This window comes from Lutra lutra, chromosome 8 (assembly GCF_902655055.1).
Source record: "Lutra lutra chromosome 8, mLutLut1.2, whole genome shotgun sequence".
NCBI classification, from domain to species: Eukaryota; Metazoa; Chordata; class Mammalia; order Carnivora; family Mustelidae; genus Lutra; species Lutra lutra.
The window spans coordinates 85,542,031-85,556,969 of NC_062285.1; the positions used below are offsets into that span (position 1 = coordinate 85,542,031).

At 39.9% G+C, this 14,939-nt stretch overlaps 1 protein-coding gene across 1 annotated transcript in view; it reads right to left on the reverse strand.

The window, feature by feature from the left end:
• DERA (deoxyribose-phosphate aldolase) overlaps positions 1–14,939 on the reverse strand; it is a 115,453-nt gene that overhangs the window by 43,582 nt on the left and 56,932 nt on the right. The window contains exon 6 of the mRNA XM_047740914.1: positions 2,045–2,173. Within this exon, the coding sequence (XP_047596870.1) occupies positions 2,045–2,173 (129 nt within the window). The remainder of the gene's footprint in view (positions 1–2,044; positions 2,174–14,939) is intronic.

Here is a 14,939-nt window from a genome sequence, read left to right on the forward strand (position 1 = left end):
TGCCCAGGTACTTAGGACACCAAGGGGTTTCGCCCAGGCTCATAGGAGCTACAGCGAGGCTTCTGTTATTGCGGGACTTTGAAATGCCAACATAACAGAGGACCCACTGTTTAATGTGTTCCATTCCTCCTTATCCTTAGGTTTTCAGAGATTATGCTTGAAATGAGACAACCAGAGCAGAGATCATCTGGATACAGGAGCAATGAGCAGAGCAATAGCTCCGTGAGTGCCTAGCAGGCTGATTTTCAGTAGCGCTCCAGGGACTGATGTTCGGTCTGACAATACTCAAAAAGTACACGAGTCTAAAAATCTAGAGGGGGGAGTGCTCTCTTCAGCAGCACGTATACTAAAAGTCTAGAGGGGGGACTACACTAGAGGCCCAGACTGAAGACCTGAGAAGTCCTCTATCTTCACCCATGTATGGAGCCACTAGTAAGGCACCTCAAAATTCAATACTTGATCACACAATGGTGTGCTACGTCACCTGGCAGAGGTTGCAAAAGAATGCTGTGGGGGCACACAGAAGAGATATAGAACCAAGTGGTGAGGGGGGAAGCGGTATTGGGGAAATGGTCTTGAAAGAAGGGACACCTGTGCTGAAGTCAAAGAGGTGAAGGAATTACTCGGGCAAAAGGTATTCCAGACAGGGGGTGTAGCATGTAGCAAGCCTTGAAAGGTCTGGATGGTGCCATCTGCAGAGAACTACGGGGAATTCCATAGAGCTGGAGCATATGGTGTGAAAGGAAAATGGGGAGGCACAGGCAGAGTGTTAAGAAGGACCTTTTCTTAAAATCAGGCTGAAGGAATTTACATTTTACCTTGATGATGAAGGGAAGCCACTGAGGGATATATATATATATATATTTTTTTTTTTTGAGTGGGCAGGCCAGGTGCTCCTTGGGGTGACCCTGACTCTCTGACAGTGATGGGAGTATGGGGGGTATAGGGGGTGGAGAGTGCAGCTTCCGGTGAAGACTTTGTGTGCATGTTTTGTTTCTTGCTCATGGAAGTGAATTATATTTCCCTCACATCTTGCTGAAGAGAAGGTCACTCCCTCTGTCACCTCTCTCCTCATAGGCCCTACACCTTCATATTTTCTTATGTTTTAAAAGAATCATTTGGTGGCAAGATTACTTAAAGCCTACCTGCTTCTGAGGTGCCCTGCTGGCAAATATCAGCTCGAGTGGACAGATGCACAGGTATGTTCCCTTGTTTCCAACTGGGTCTGGAGGCAGTGCAAGCCACCAAAGGATTTTAAACAAGCAGGACCAAAACCCAATTAGCATTTTTAAGGGACCATTCTGGCAACAGTGTGGGAAACAGACTGGAAGGGAACAAAAGTGGAGACAGGGAGAGTAGCGAGGAGACTGAAGTGATCCGTGTGGGGTACGGCAATGGCCGGAGATGGCTGCACGCAGGATGGAGAGATGCATTAGATACAGTAAAGAGGAGGTAGAGCTCTCTGGACTCATTCACTGTTTATAGGAAGGTGAGGAAAAGAAGGAATCCAGCCTGACTCCCAGGTTTCAGGCTTGGATGTCTGAACGGACAGGTCTGCTGTTCAAGGAGATGAAGAGGAAGTCAACCTGCTTTTGAAAGTATAAAAAGCAACGACACGGCGCTACCTTTAAAAAGAAAAATTAACACAAACAAAAGCACAGGCTGCCTGAGCCGGTACAGATGCACATCTCTGAGAAAAATCAAACACTTAAATTCACAGAGAGGAATAAGTCAGAGTCAAAGAAATTCCTGTCTAACATATGTTGATGAATGAATAATCAAAGAAGAAGGCAATTCGCTAACAAGAGAGCCATCTACTGCCTTGTAAGGATAGTGCAGCGAGGAAATGCCACCAAAAAAACGTGCGAGGAAGCCAAGTTTGTGACCAATGCACACTGCAGTGTATTCACAAAATAGCTGAGTCCTCCCACCCAAATTTCCAAGTGGTTAGCCCCTTTTCGCTAATAGCCAAATCTTTTAGCTTACTTATTTCTCCCAAAAACATCAATTCCATAGCTATCGTCATGTGAATATAAACACTTACCTGCCATCATTGCTATCATACTGGCTTTATAGACATTAGTAAGAGATCCAAGTTCTCCTGTTGCTAAGATGGTTTTCAGATGAGCCTCCCCACAGGCCTTGCGAAACTGACGGATCTCATCATACAGGGCTGGGGGAGGAAATAATTGAAGCAGTTACAAAGCAGGCAAGTGATAACATAACTTGGCAGCCATGTGCAGCTGGTAGAACCCATCTTGGATTTAGGAAACATAAAACATTTGTCACTTTCTAAAAATCACCCCAATTTAATATCGCCTAAAGCATTCTGCCGTTCGCATCCTGTTACAAGAAGTGCTTGGTTAGCTACCGTGGAACTTTCCACGCCCCTGCCCAAGGTCCAGAGCCACGCAGCTTTTTAAATATCATTATAATGACATGCAAATGACAAATAATTTCTACCTCTCCCATATGTTGGTTACTTACAAGAAAAAAGACATTTATCTACCATATACGGGGGTGTACCATTTTGCAAACTAAAGGAAAAAAAAATCCTCAGGTCCTTATTAGTTCTTCCATTCACACATAGTAAGTTCTCTTGTGAGATTATAAAGCAGGCCCTTCCTGAGAGCTCTGCTAATGACAATAAAGACATAACCACCTTCCCCACGATCTGTCAGGGCATGTCTCTAAATATCTGACAAGAAAGCATTGAGCCCAGCCTGGTATGCTGGATGTACGTGCACAAAGCCAGTTGGAAAGAGACTCACAGGTGCAGTCTTGACTCTATTAACCCCTGAGCCCAGTGGCAAATCTGGTTTTTGAGGGCTCCACATAGCACCCTGAAAGCAGCTTGGTTAAAAATACACATAAACAGGGGCACCTGGGTGGCTCAGTGGGTCAAGCCTCTGCCTTCGGCTCAGGTCTGGAATGGAGCCCCACATCGGGCTCTCTGCTCAGCAGGGAGCCTGCTTCCCCCTCTCCCTCTGCCTGCCTCTCTGCCCACTTATGATTTCTCTGTCAAATAAATAAATACAATCTTTAAAAAAAAAAAAAAACAACTCTGGTCATTTAAAAAAAAATACACATATACAAAAAAAAAAAAAAACAAACGAAAAACAAACCTACACTCAACAACAACAAAAGAATCAAGGGGGAAAACATTTCATATTCAAACTAAGTTGACAGACTTTTAGTGAACAAAATTCCTATGAGTATAAGATTTTTGAAAAATTACATAACACAGTCTTCTGTCATGATACCAGTGATTTTGGCTTTGGCCCTGCATCAGGCCAGCTGCTCTTACTCCTTGAACTTGGGCTATTACCACATTAACAGGACTATGGGGCTTTTTTGCTCCTCCACATATGCATATATTTTGTAGGATATAAGCATATGGACAAAACCAAGCAGGAAAGAAACATTCATAATAAGGGTTAGGGTTAGGGTAAGCAGTTTTCAATGCAGACATGAGACTTCCTGAATTCATAGGCTTCCTAAAGTACATGTAAAAGATTAAAAATTAGTTACAAGTCAGCAAATGCAGTCAAAACCATGAAAACTGTAACAAGGTGAAGAAAACCCGGCTTCCCAATCCTGGAAAACCTGAACGTAACTTGCAGCTCAAAGTGAAAATACAAATAAAAGCAAATATTCTCTTACAGGATGCTTGGTAAATTTTAGTGTTTGTCACTGTCATGAGCTGGCACCCACAGAAAGTTTTTCAAGAAAGGACCGAGTATTTTCACAAATCCCTAATAATCAGTGGTTTGGAACATTAGAGATGATCTGAGATCCCACACTACCTACCTCACCCTGCCCATCCTCCAAAAATCGTGAGAAGTCATCTCATCCATATATCCAATACGACAACATGTGTGGGAATGGTATAGACAGCAAAGACTAAGTGGCAGTAGCAATTTATATTCTTTTAACTCAGGGAACGAATCTTGGATGGAATGACATTTCTCAAGTTACTGAATCTAAAAACAGAAAGTTGTTTGCTAAGAACCAGTGACAAGGAAATCTCTTGATCTGAAAATTCAAGAATGCTAACCCAGAGTTAACTCGCGACTTAATTAATGATTTTTCTTGCACAGAACAGCATTGCCATCAAAAGCAGGCTCGAGCGTCAGACAAATGCGGATTTAAAACCCAGCTCCATCCCTTCCCGCACGACCTTGGGCAAGTTAGTCTCTCAGCCTCAGTCCCCTCCTTGAAGTGTCAATAATAATACTTACTTTGTAGGGTTATTACGATAATTAAAAGGGAAGATATATACAAAATACTCTGATTGTAAGCGCTCAGAAAGTTAACCATGATATTTAAGCTCAGAATTCTAGTAAAGTGAGATTCAAGTAAGTGTAATAAAAGCCAAATCTTATTCATGGCCTGACCCAACTTCTTCTTCTTTTTTTTTTTTTTTTTTTTTTGAAATTTCAGGCAGACTTTTATTTATTTTTTTAATAATTTTTTATTTTTTATTAACATATAATGTTAATTATATGTTAATAAAAAATACAGGGGTACAGGTCTGTGAATTGCCAGGTTTACACACTTCACAGCACTCACCATAGCACATACCTTCCCCAATGTCCATAACCTCACCACCCTCTCCCTACCCCCCTGCACCCAACTTCTTGTACTGTACCAAAACCTTGTTCTATGGATTAGCACTTACAACCAGTGTGTCATCATATAAGGCTCGACAATGTTTTATTACAACATTTGTTGAGGTGAAACCTGATCTGTATAAAATTCTTAAAACAGTGATCCCGACCACATTTTTGAATGAAATTACCAGCCTTTTTCTAAAGAGTATTACCTTTGATATCCAGCCAATATTTTCCCCTACCGTGAAAATAACCGCCCCCCCCCCAAAAGAAAGAAAGAAAGAAGAAAAGAAAGAGAGATGTATTTTATGACTCAATCGTCAGCCTCCTGGAAGTGATGCTCTGTAATCCATGATCCAAATTGGCCACTCAGAGCATAATTGGATTTAAATGAATACGTAACCCAGTGCTTTCTCATTCTCTAACTGCCAACTCCTTAAATCATTTTACTGACCTATTTCATCACATAACAGGCTCCAGTTTTTCTGAGCAAGTACTTTAATCTTTAGGGTTCCACACTGGGAAGTTGGTCATTTTTTTTTTTTTTCTGTTACTATTCTGCCTAGAATATGCCAGAGCAATTCAATCAAAGAGCATACCAAATCTGTCCTTCGTATAATGTGACCTGGGCTCCATCAAGCAAATGCTTCTACCTGGGCCTCTGGATCTTCCCAAGCAATGCAAAGGTGACAATGTAGGCAGGATGTTCCTTAGTGTTACTACTTAAGCATCACCAATGGCAGCACATCCAAGAGCCCCATGACCCAGGGCCACCTGCCAGCAGTGGCAGCACCAGAAGTGGCCCCAGAAGCCCTCTTCCCATGGCACATCTGGCTGTATTCTCTGCTTCCCAGTCTTTCATGGTCCTGCTGGTTTGCCAAGCCTGGTTCTCCAGACTTCTTTTTTTTTTTTTTTCCCAGTGTTCCAAGATTCACTGTTTATACACCACACCCAGTGCTCCATGCAATACATACCCTTCTTAATACCCACCACCAGGCTCACCCATCCCCCCAACGCCTCCCCTCTAAAACCCTCAGTTTGATTCCTGGAGTCCACGGTCTCTCATGGTTTGTCTCCCCCTCCGACTTCCCTCCCTTCACTTTTCCTTTTCTTCTCCTAATGTCCTCCATGTTATTCCTTATGCTCCACAAGTAAGTGAAACTGTATGATAATTGACTCTCTCTGCTTGACTTATTTCACTCAGCATAATCCCCTCCAGTCCCATGCAAAAGTTGGGTAGTCATCCTTTCTGATGGCTGTGTAATATTCCACTGTATATATGTCCAGGCTTCTTACCGACTCAGTGAGCTATACTCTATGTCCTCCCAACAGATGCCTTTTCCATTAAACTTAATCTGAATTGGTTTCATTAGTTTCCAACTCAGAATTTTAATATAAAAAATATTTACTGAGAAGTCTGCTACAGTGTGGGACAACAGTATGGGTGCCCCACTACCTGGGTTCATACCGCAGTGCCAAAACTCATTTGTTTTTTGATCTGGACAATTAACTCTTAAACTTTGTCTCTGTCTCCTTTTCAATAAAATGGGGATGATAGAGGTATGCACACCTCAAGGAGTTATTTGAAGCATTAAATAGGCTCATATGTATAAAGTGCTAAGGACAGTTTCTGGTATATAGGTTAATGCTCAAGGAACGTCAGCTACTAGTTTTTCTGCTGCTGGCCTTGGTGGTCATTAATGCTGAGTGCTTATTAGGTTCCAACAGAGAGGGACTTACAAAAGCAAGGGATACTGTGACTTACATTTCTTAAAGAACATAAACACAACCTCTTTGGAGCCTTGAAAGCAGGCTGGGGGGAAAATGTTTACTACATCAAAAACATTTTTAACTTGGAGCCCATGCTCCCAGATTTCTGGCATAAGAGCTTTGCTATTTGCTAGTTATGCAAATTTATAGGAATCATTCAATTTTCCTAAGCCTGATCACTTAGAGAGCCCCAGTTTGCTCACATATTTTTGTGATAATTAGATACAATAATATATATGGCTAGAACAGAACAAAGGCAGTTAGTTAGGTATTAATCCTTCAATACTAGATTTCCAAACTGTTCCTTATATACTTCCAGAAATGCAAAAGTAACTTTGAAAAACAAAACAGAACAAGCACTGTCTTAATACTCATGCAAGCATAATCAGAATTTACAAATTTAACATGTAAGGAAAATAGACCACTTCACTCCAGCACAAATCATGAAAGCCACAAACAAGCATTATTAGTGTCTAGGTAGTTTTAAGCACCTTGACATCACAGTGATAGATGACACATGCAAATCCAAGTGACCTGATGGCTGAAATGTAACCTAGACAATCTCAGATCATAATGTCCTCTAACGTACTCAACTGTCATTTTCTTGCCAATATAGATGAGCAAAACAACAGAAAAACAAATGGATGGATTTTCCTCCACATCTGCAGGAAAGGACAGCAGCAGGATGTGGATTTATATAATTGCTACTGGAATACACATGTGAAGGAAATTACAGTGGAATTAACAGGTTCAACAGATCCTCTTTCCAAAAAACTCTTCATAAGGAGCAGCTACTGAAAAGAATGAGAAACCCCCTAAGTCTTCCAAGCATCTTCCTTCAAAAATGCTCAGTGTTTTCTATGCCTCAGTTAAATATCCCCATGGGGTGGCTGGCACTTACCTCCACATTTCATATGCAAAAAGTGAAATGTAGAGAGATGAATGACTTGCCTAAAATTTCCTCACACTTTTCTCTATCCCACCACAAACATACATGCAGGCAGGCACACACATGCTGTTGTTAAAATATATTCTCAAGAAAATAAACTGAAGAACTTAGTATAATAGTATAATCGAAACCTGGAACCTAAAGGGATGTCAACTCCCATTAAGTTCAAATTACTAACATCACAGACGAGCATCACAACCCTAGCACCTGATTTTCATTCTTTCAGGGAAAACAAAGCAGAGGAAATTGAAGTGTTCCAGAATAATTCAGAAACATAAAATAACTTAATTTTGTATGATTCAATAAACTAAAAAAAAAAAAATCTATGAATTGTTCTATGAGCCGTCTGGATGGGATGAGAAGAGCACATTTGTTGTAGTGAAATTCACTTGTCTGAATCAGGACTTTCTGCACTTGTTTGCCCAATAATTAGTTGTGTGTCACTTGGGAAAGTTACTGAACTTCACCAAGCATCATTTTTCTAGTCAAGATTGGATAGGAGATCTTTACTTTTGGAGCTCAAAGACATCTCAAATCCAGGGGATAAATGTAAAAGTAATTACTTAAATGAAAATGAAGGTAATCAATTCACTTTTTCTCTTGGATCCACCTTTAATAAGAAGCAGCTATAAAAATGAAGATAAACTTTGATTGGTTACAAAACATTACATTGGTACAATTAAGACCAAACAGCTTTTTGTTATTGGTTTAGAAAGACAATTTGGAGCTCTACTTCGTGGGAGCTCTCAGCCAGAGAGAGGTGGGGGACCTGAAATACTCCCAGGTGCACACCGCCATGAAGGGGGAGGCAAACTTGGAAATGGCATGTCACGGGGACCTTGGGAAACTCTGGACTCATGTGCTGCCAGATTAGGGTTAGGGGGTGATATCCTCATCAGTGAGGGCTGGGAGTTCTGGAGGACTTGTGAGCTCAACCAGCCTGAGTGCACAGTACTAGACTAGGGAGACAGGCTCTCTGGTCAAGAGACTGTTACATACAAGGCAACTGATCAAATAAATAAGTATATTGAGGATAATGGGAAAAAGATTTCTTGTGGGAAAAAAAAATTCCACATACAAGTGAAATCATAAAAAAAAAAAAAAGATTTCTTGTGACAAGAAAGAGGGGCATATAGAGAGAGAAAGGACAAGAATAACCATGTGATATCAGCTTGTAAGGAAGTCATCAGTGTGAACTCATAGTTTCTGATATAGATAGATGACAGAAAGACAGACAAACAGATATAAATGCATGTGTGTTTATATGTGTTCATCGTGTATATGTGAACATTCATCTGTTTCCTAGATCTATCCACTGAGAAAGAAGGTCGAGAAACCACAGCCTTGCAGCAATGAGCACACTGAGCGCCCAGATCTTGGTTTCTAAATACCAGTCTTCAATAAAAGGAAGCAGAGCTCCATGGAAAAATGGCTGATTCCAGAGCTCGGGCCGAAAAAGTTAAAGGTAAGCCTAAAATATCTTTGATAAGAATTCAAGGAAGTTCTCAATGAATACTACAAACATGTCAGAAGGGCAGAACAGCCATCTAATGCAGCTCCCACTAGCCAAATCTGGAATAATCTGAGTACCAAAATAATAATGATAGTGATAGATTATAACCAACTGAGTAAAAAAGAACTCCAGGAGTTCTTACAGAGAGGAAGAAAGTGGGGGAGGAGAAAGTAATGCTAACTAAAAAGTACAGAAGAAATGACAGAATTAGAAAAATCACTATTTGACAACTACCAGAGTAATAACAGAAGAATTACAAACGAATGCTAAAACTACTGAATAAAAGTTAGATGAGGAACAGGATATTAACATAGTCTTGAGATACCTTCACTCATATACTATATTAATTACTTCTTAAAACACAAAATACTTACTAATTTTACAATGAAGAAACTTGCCAGACAGCATTTTAGCCATTTAAAAATTAACATCATCCATAATGGGAAAAGTCAACATTTTATAACTCCTAAAATAATGCACTGAGGAAAACTGAGAAATATTTCTGTGGTATTTCTCCCCAAAATATATAACTTAAATCTAATCATGAGAAAAACACCAAACAAACCCAAATGGAGCATATTTTACAAAATAATATGCATCTACTTTTCCAACTAAATAAAAGATTGAGGACTGTTTCAGATTGAAGAAGACTACAGAGACATGTAACAACTGATCCCAAAACTAATAAAGAACATTACTGAGACAGTCTGGAAAATGAACAAAGTCTGTGGATTTAATGGTAGTATGGTATCAATGTTATTTTCCTGATTTTGATGGTGTACTGTGACTTGGTACAACTGTTCTTGTTTTTAGAAAATACACACTGAAATGTTTATGAGTAATGGATTGACAGGCCAGCAACTTAATCTCAAATAACTAAAACAATTACATGTACATAATTTTATATATATGCTCATGCACGCACACACATATATACATACACACAAAGAGACAATGAAAAGGCAAATGGTAAATGGGGCAGAATTTAATAACTATGGAATCTCAGTGAAGAGTAAACTGTTGTATATATGATTTTTGCAACTTTTCTATAAGTTTAAAATTACTCAAAATGTTAAAAAGACACATTTCACATATGCTGCTGTAATTTATTTAGCATCTAGATATTTTTCTTACAAAAGGGCTTTTGAGATTATCAATCATTCCGTTTTTTATTTTTATTTTTTTTAAGATTTATTTATTTATTTGACACAGAGAGAGAGAGATCACAAGTAGGCAGAGAGGCAGAGAGAGAGAGAGGGGGAAGCAGGCTCCCTGCTGAGCAGAGAGCCCAATGCGGGGCTTGATCCCAGGACCCTGAGATCATGACCTGAGCCAAAGGCAGAGGCTTAACCCACTAAGCCACCCAGGTGCCCCTCATTCCGTTTAAAAAAAAAAAAAAAATGATTGTTTGTGGTACATACTATTTGGTAACCTGCTTTTTTCCCTTCGAAATATCACAGATATCTTTCTATATTAATAAATATAGGTTTGTAACACAATTTTTAATGGCTGCACAATCTCCCACTACATGGTTATAAATAATTTATTCAATCATGTGCATCCAATAATACTTAAGGTTTCAGATTTTTTGCTATTACAAACAATACTTCAGTAAACGTCCTACCGTTACAGCTTTTCATGACCTTATTCCCTAGAGCCTTTATTAATTTTTCTGCTCCCATACTCACATGTTATCCATGTTCCCTGTTAAAAATTCAAACATTACAGAAACTAAAAATTCCCCCATTTAAAAAAGAGAAAGACTAATTCTTGCACATAACAGAAAAATAATAATCTGGAAGGCCATTATAAAAATGACTGACAAATGAAAATGGAATTCAAACACCATGACTGCAAATTAGTCAGAATAATGCAAAATATAACAAAACACATACACCAGAGAAGTGGCTGGCATTGTGATGTCACATTAAAAACCTGATAATAAATGTTTTGACTTATAATGAGGTTTTCAGGAGTAGCAAAAGTGGGTGTACTAGAAACCCAGGATACATGACATTGTAGATGCGTAATCAATAGGGCAGCAGCCAGCAGAGGAGCTGTCTCCTGTCTGTCCCCCCAGCATCCCTCCCACTAGTGCCACACTGAGCAGGAGAAATAGAGGTCATAGCCTGACCTTCTGCTCGTCATTCCCAGCTAAAAAACAAGGGAGGCTGTATTTATGGAGTGTGTTCACTGACATGAATCAGAGAACCTAGCCACACTGGGAAAGACCTGTGTGATGAGTATGTAGATCCAGGGAGCAGAGGGGGTCACACTGCCCCTGTTCTGGACAGCATCCCAAACGGTTGACAACTGGTGCTACCTTCTGCCTCCCTGTATCAGCAGACACTTGCTTCTATAGCATCTCACTTTTCTCTATTCAAAATGATCTTATTTCTTTCCAGCTTCCACCTCTAAAGAAGGTATATTCTTAATCGTGAGGCTCCTGGCAATCAGTTAGTTAGGTTTTTCTGGAAAAGCACTGCTGTAGACATAGAAAACTATGTGATCAGTAAAGCTTTCATGAATATAAATTATGATTTTAGTAAAAATTCCAGTGTTTAAAGACCATGTTTCCTATCTAAAAGTCATAAAGTAGATTTCCTTTTTATATTTCATGCTATTCAAAGACACTTAAAAAGTAACTGTTAATGAATATATCTAAGCAATTATTTTTTGAGTACCAGAAAGATGTTCAACACTGCACAAGAATGGCCAGAAAAGATAATTATATGTACAGTAAAACACTTAATATAAATTGTACAGCAACCTTTTGAAACTTAAAAAGTCACAAAATGTTCAAGAACAGTTTTCATCCACCAAGGTAACTAATTAATCTTGTAAGACTAAAACAGAGAAGAGCTAAAACACCAGGTAGTAAAATAACCTACAAGAGATAAAACACACACATTTTGGTCAATAGTATTGGAAGTTTTAAAGAATCATAGCCTAAAAACAAAAACTATAAAAGCCTACAGCTGCCATAAGTATCTCCAGAATTTTTCTGTTATAAACAAACCCCCAAACAGAGAAAGCACAGATTATAGATTATGTGATTCCTCCCCAAACAGTGTCTATGGATTTAGAGATTGCTTTTCTCATATTATGAATAACAGCTCTAAAAAATGAAGAAAAATTCTAATTTCTTTTAAGAGATGTTCCTTCTACCATCCTTCCTATGCAAAATAAGCCAACAAGAAAAATAAATTTTTGCCCAGATGCACGATTTTCAGGATCCACTTCCTAAGACACAATAACAGACACGATTGCATTGGCCCAAATATTTCATTCTCTCACCCCTGAAACTCTTAATAGTGTGAGGCACGTACTCCACAAACGAAGTTTAGGAGAGCAAGTTGGGGCTGAGGAACTGAAGAGGATAAACTAGGGCTCTGGATACAGGACACAAACAATATTCCCAAGTGTGACACCGAACACACTATGCTGGAAAATGTCACGGAATTAGCCACCTTTGGGGTCATGTCTGATGGCGCTCCGGTATGGAATGGGTTTCCAAAGACTAGTAAAGTCAGCTCTAGGTCCTGAGCTCAAAGAACTGGGAGAATCTCGAACGAGGCAGAATCTGATACCATTTCCATGTCGCTGGTAATGTATTAAGGTAAATGTATGCAGCAGAGAGAGGTCATAAAAAAGTAAGAAATGAGCACCTCTATATTTACAGAGCATGGGATGTATTTAATTTTCAAAACCAGTTCAATAAGATTTATGAGATGATGAACCCCTTCTGGTGAATGCTTTCTTCAAAGAGCTGTTTAAGAAATGCAACGTAGATGTCGACTTTAATATCATCATGAAAAAATACTGTATTACAGGTCCTTATCAAGGGAATAATAATCCCACACAATGAAAACACCAAATATAAAATCACAGGCCATTATAGCTCTAAAGGACTATAGAAATCATTAAGTTTTATCCCCTCACTGGTAGCTTATTTAAATGGAGGCAGAGAGAAGTGAAGTGTTTGCCCAAGGACTAGGTATAAATTATCAAAATTACAAAGACTAAAATCCAAGTCTTTTAGAGTTCTACTTCATTTACTCAATACATGTACTATTATGGTTACTTCCCTTGACAACAGACTATCGCACCAGAAGGAGGAGAGGGGAAGAGAAGAAACCGCAGCTGGCATGGAGGGATTCATCTGGGCCAAGCAACAGGATGACGGATTTACATACATTATCTAATTGAATCCCCTTTATAACCCTGGGAAGTAGATGCCATTATTCTTATTTTGAGGAGAAGGAACAGAAGACACAGAGAAGTAACTTGCCTAAGAGAAAACAGCTACTAATGGTAGCACCTGGATTCCAACCAAGGTCTGTCTGATGCAAAGATGTGCTTTCAGCCCTCTAGTCTCCCAGAGTTATTCTCCCTTCTAGTAATGGTGTACATTTCTGTGCCCAAATAGAAAAGATGGAGGGAAGTACAGACAGGGAAAGACAGTGTGCCATAATGAGCAAATCAGGATCTGGTGGTAAAAAGCTTAATAGTAAAGTGCCAGGCAAAACAACACTAACAAAAATGCTTAAATAAAAAGGCATGTGAAGTCAAAAGGCACAGCAGCCTGAACTGTTAGCCGGGGGCGGGTCATCTTGGAGATTTCCACAGCCCGGGGAGCGTTACTGTGCTCCAGGATAATGCTGTCGTGGATACCACAGTTCTGAAATTAAATTGTATTTAAGAGAAAGTGTTCAAGTCAAATATTTTTTTAAATTTTAAAAAAACTTTTATTTATTTATTTGACAGAGAGAGAGATCACAAGTAGGCAGAGAGGCAGGCAGAGAGAGAGAGGAGGAAGCAGGCTCCCCGCTGAGCAGAGAGCGCTATGTGGGGCTCGATCCCAGAACCCTGAGATCATGACCTGAACTGAAGGCAAAGGCTTTACTCACTGAGCCACCCAGGAGCCCCAGTCAAATATTTTTTTAATAGATTTCCTTCTAAAATGGCTAGATTCTCTGATTTGATCAAGAGTCACTGGTCTATGTATGTAAAAATGATGCATGAGGGGCACATAGGTGGCTCAGTCGGTTAAGCAACTGCTTTCCAGCTCAGGTCATAAGCTGGGACCCAGCCCTGCATTGGCTTGAGTTCCAGGCTCAGTGGGGAGCCTGCTTCTCCCTCTCCTCCTCCCCACTGCTTGTGCTCGCTCTCTCAAATAAATAAATAAAATCTTTTAAAAAAATTATAAAATGATGCATGAAAAAGCAACATGTTTTCAAGAGCACACATTCTGGAGTCTGGTGGATGTTGGTTCTGGTGCTCAGGAGGTTTTGTAGTCGTCAGCACACGGTGTGGCTGAAATCAGTGAAGACAGAACATTTCCAAGGGAGAATATGCAGAGTCTGAGGAGAAGTTTGAGAGTTTGCTGGGACAGGACGTAAGGACTAACAACACCTCCAGGATGTTGGGGGAGGCAGAGTAGCTTGCAAACAAGACAAAGGGACACAGGAGTAATGGGAAACATGGAGGAAAACCTGAAAATTTAGTCACCAACGCCACGACAGGAGAGTATCTCTAGAAGGAAGACAGTGCACTGTGCCGAATGCTGAATGGTAAAGCTAGACAAACAAATGACGAATATTCCCTGGGCACAGAAAAATAAGAGGTCATTAGCATCCTGGTTTGTGCAGATTCAGGAGAAACAAGTAAATATGACTCTTTTAAGAACTTTAGCCATGAAGGAAAGAACAGAAAGGGAGACTTAGCTGGGGATGAGGGGGAATGTTGGAATGTGAGTTTGTGTGTGTGTGTGTGTGTGTGTGTGTGTGTGTGTGTGTAACGGTTTAATGGATAAGAAGAGCTTACATATGTTTAGATGCTGATGGGAATGAGCTAGTAGAGACAGAAACTAAAGACACAGCAGAAAAAAAATGGCCAACAAATGGAGTAAGGTCTCCGGAAATGTGGGAGGAGATGGGAGCTTCCACAAAGGGACCACACTTAGGAGGAAGGAGAAAAGAAGAAACAAAGGAAAACAGAGCCTGCTGTAAGGACCCTAAGGGAGTTCCTCTCTAGTGGTATCAGTTTTCTCTGAGAAGTAGCAGCTCCGTCTTCCACTAAGAGGAAAGGAGCC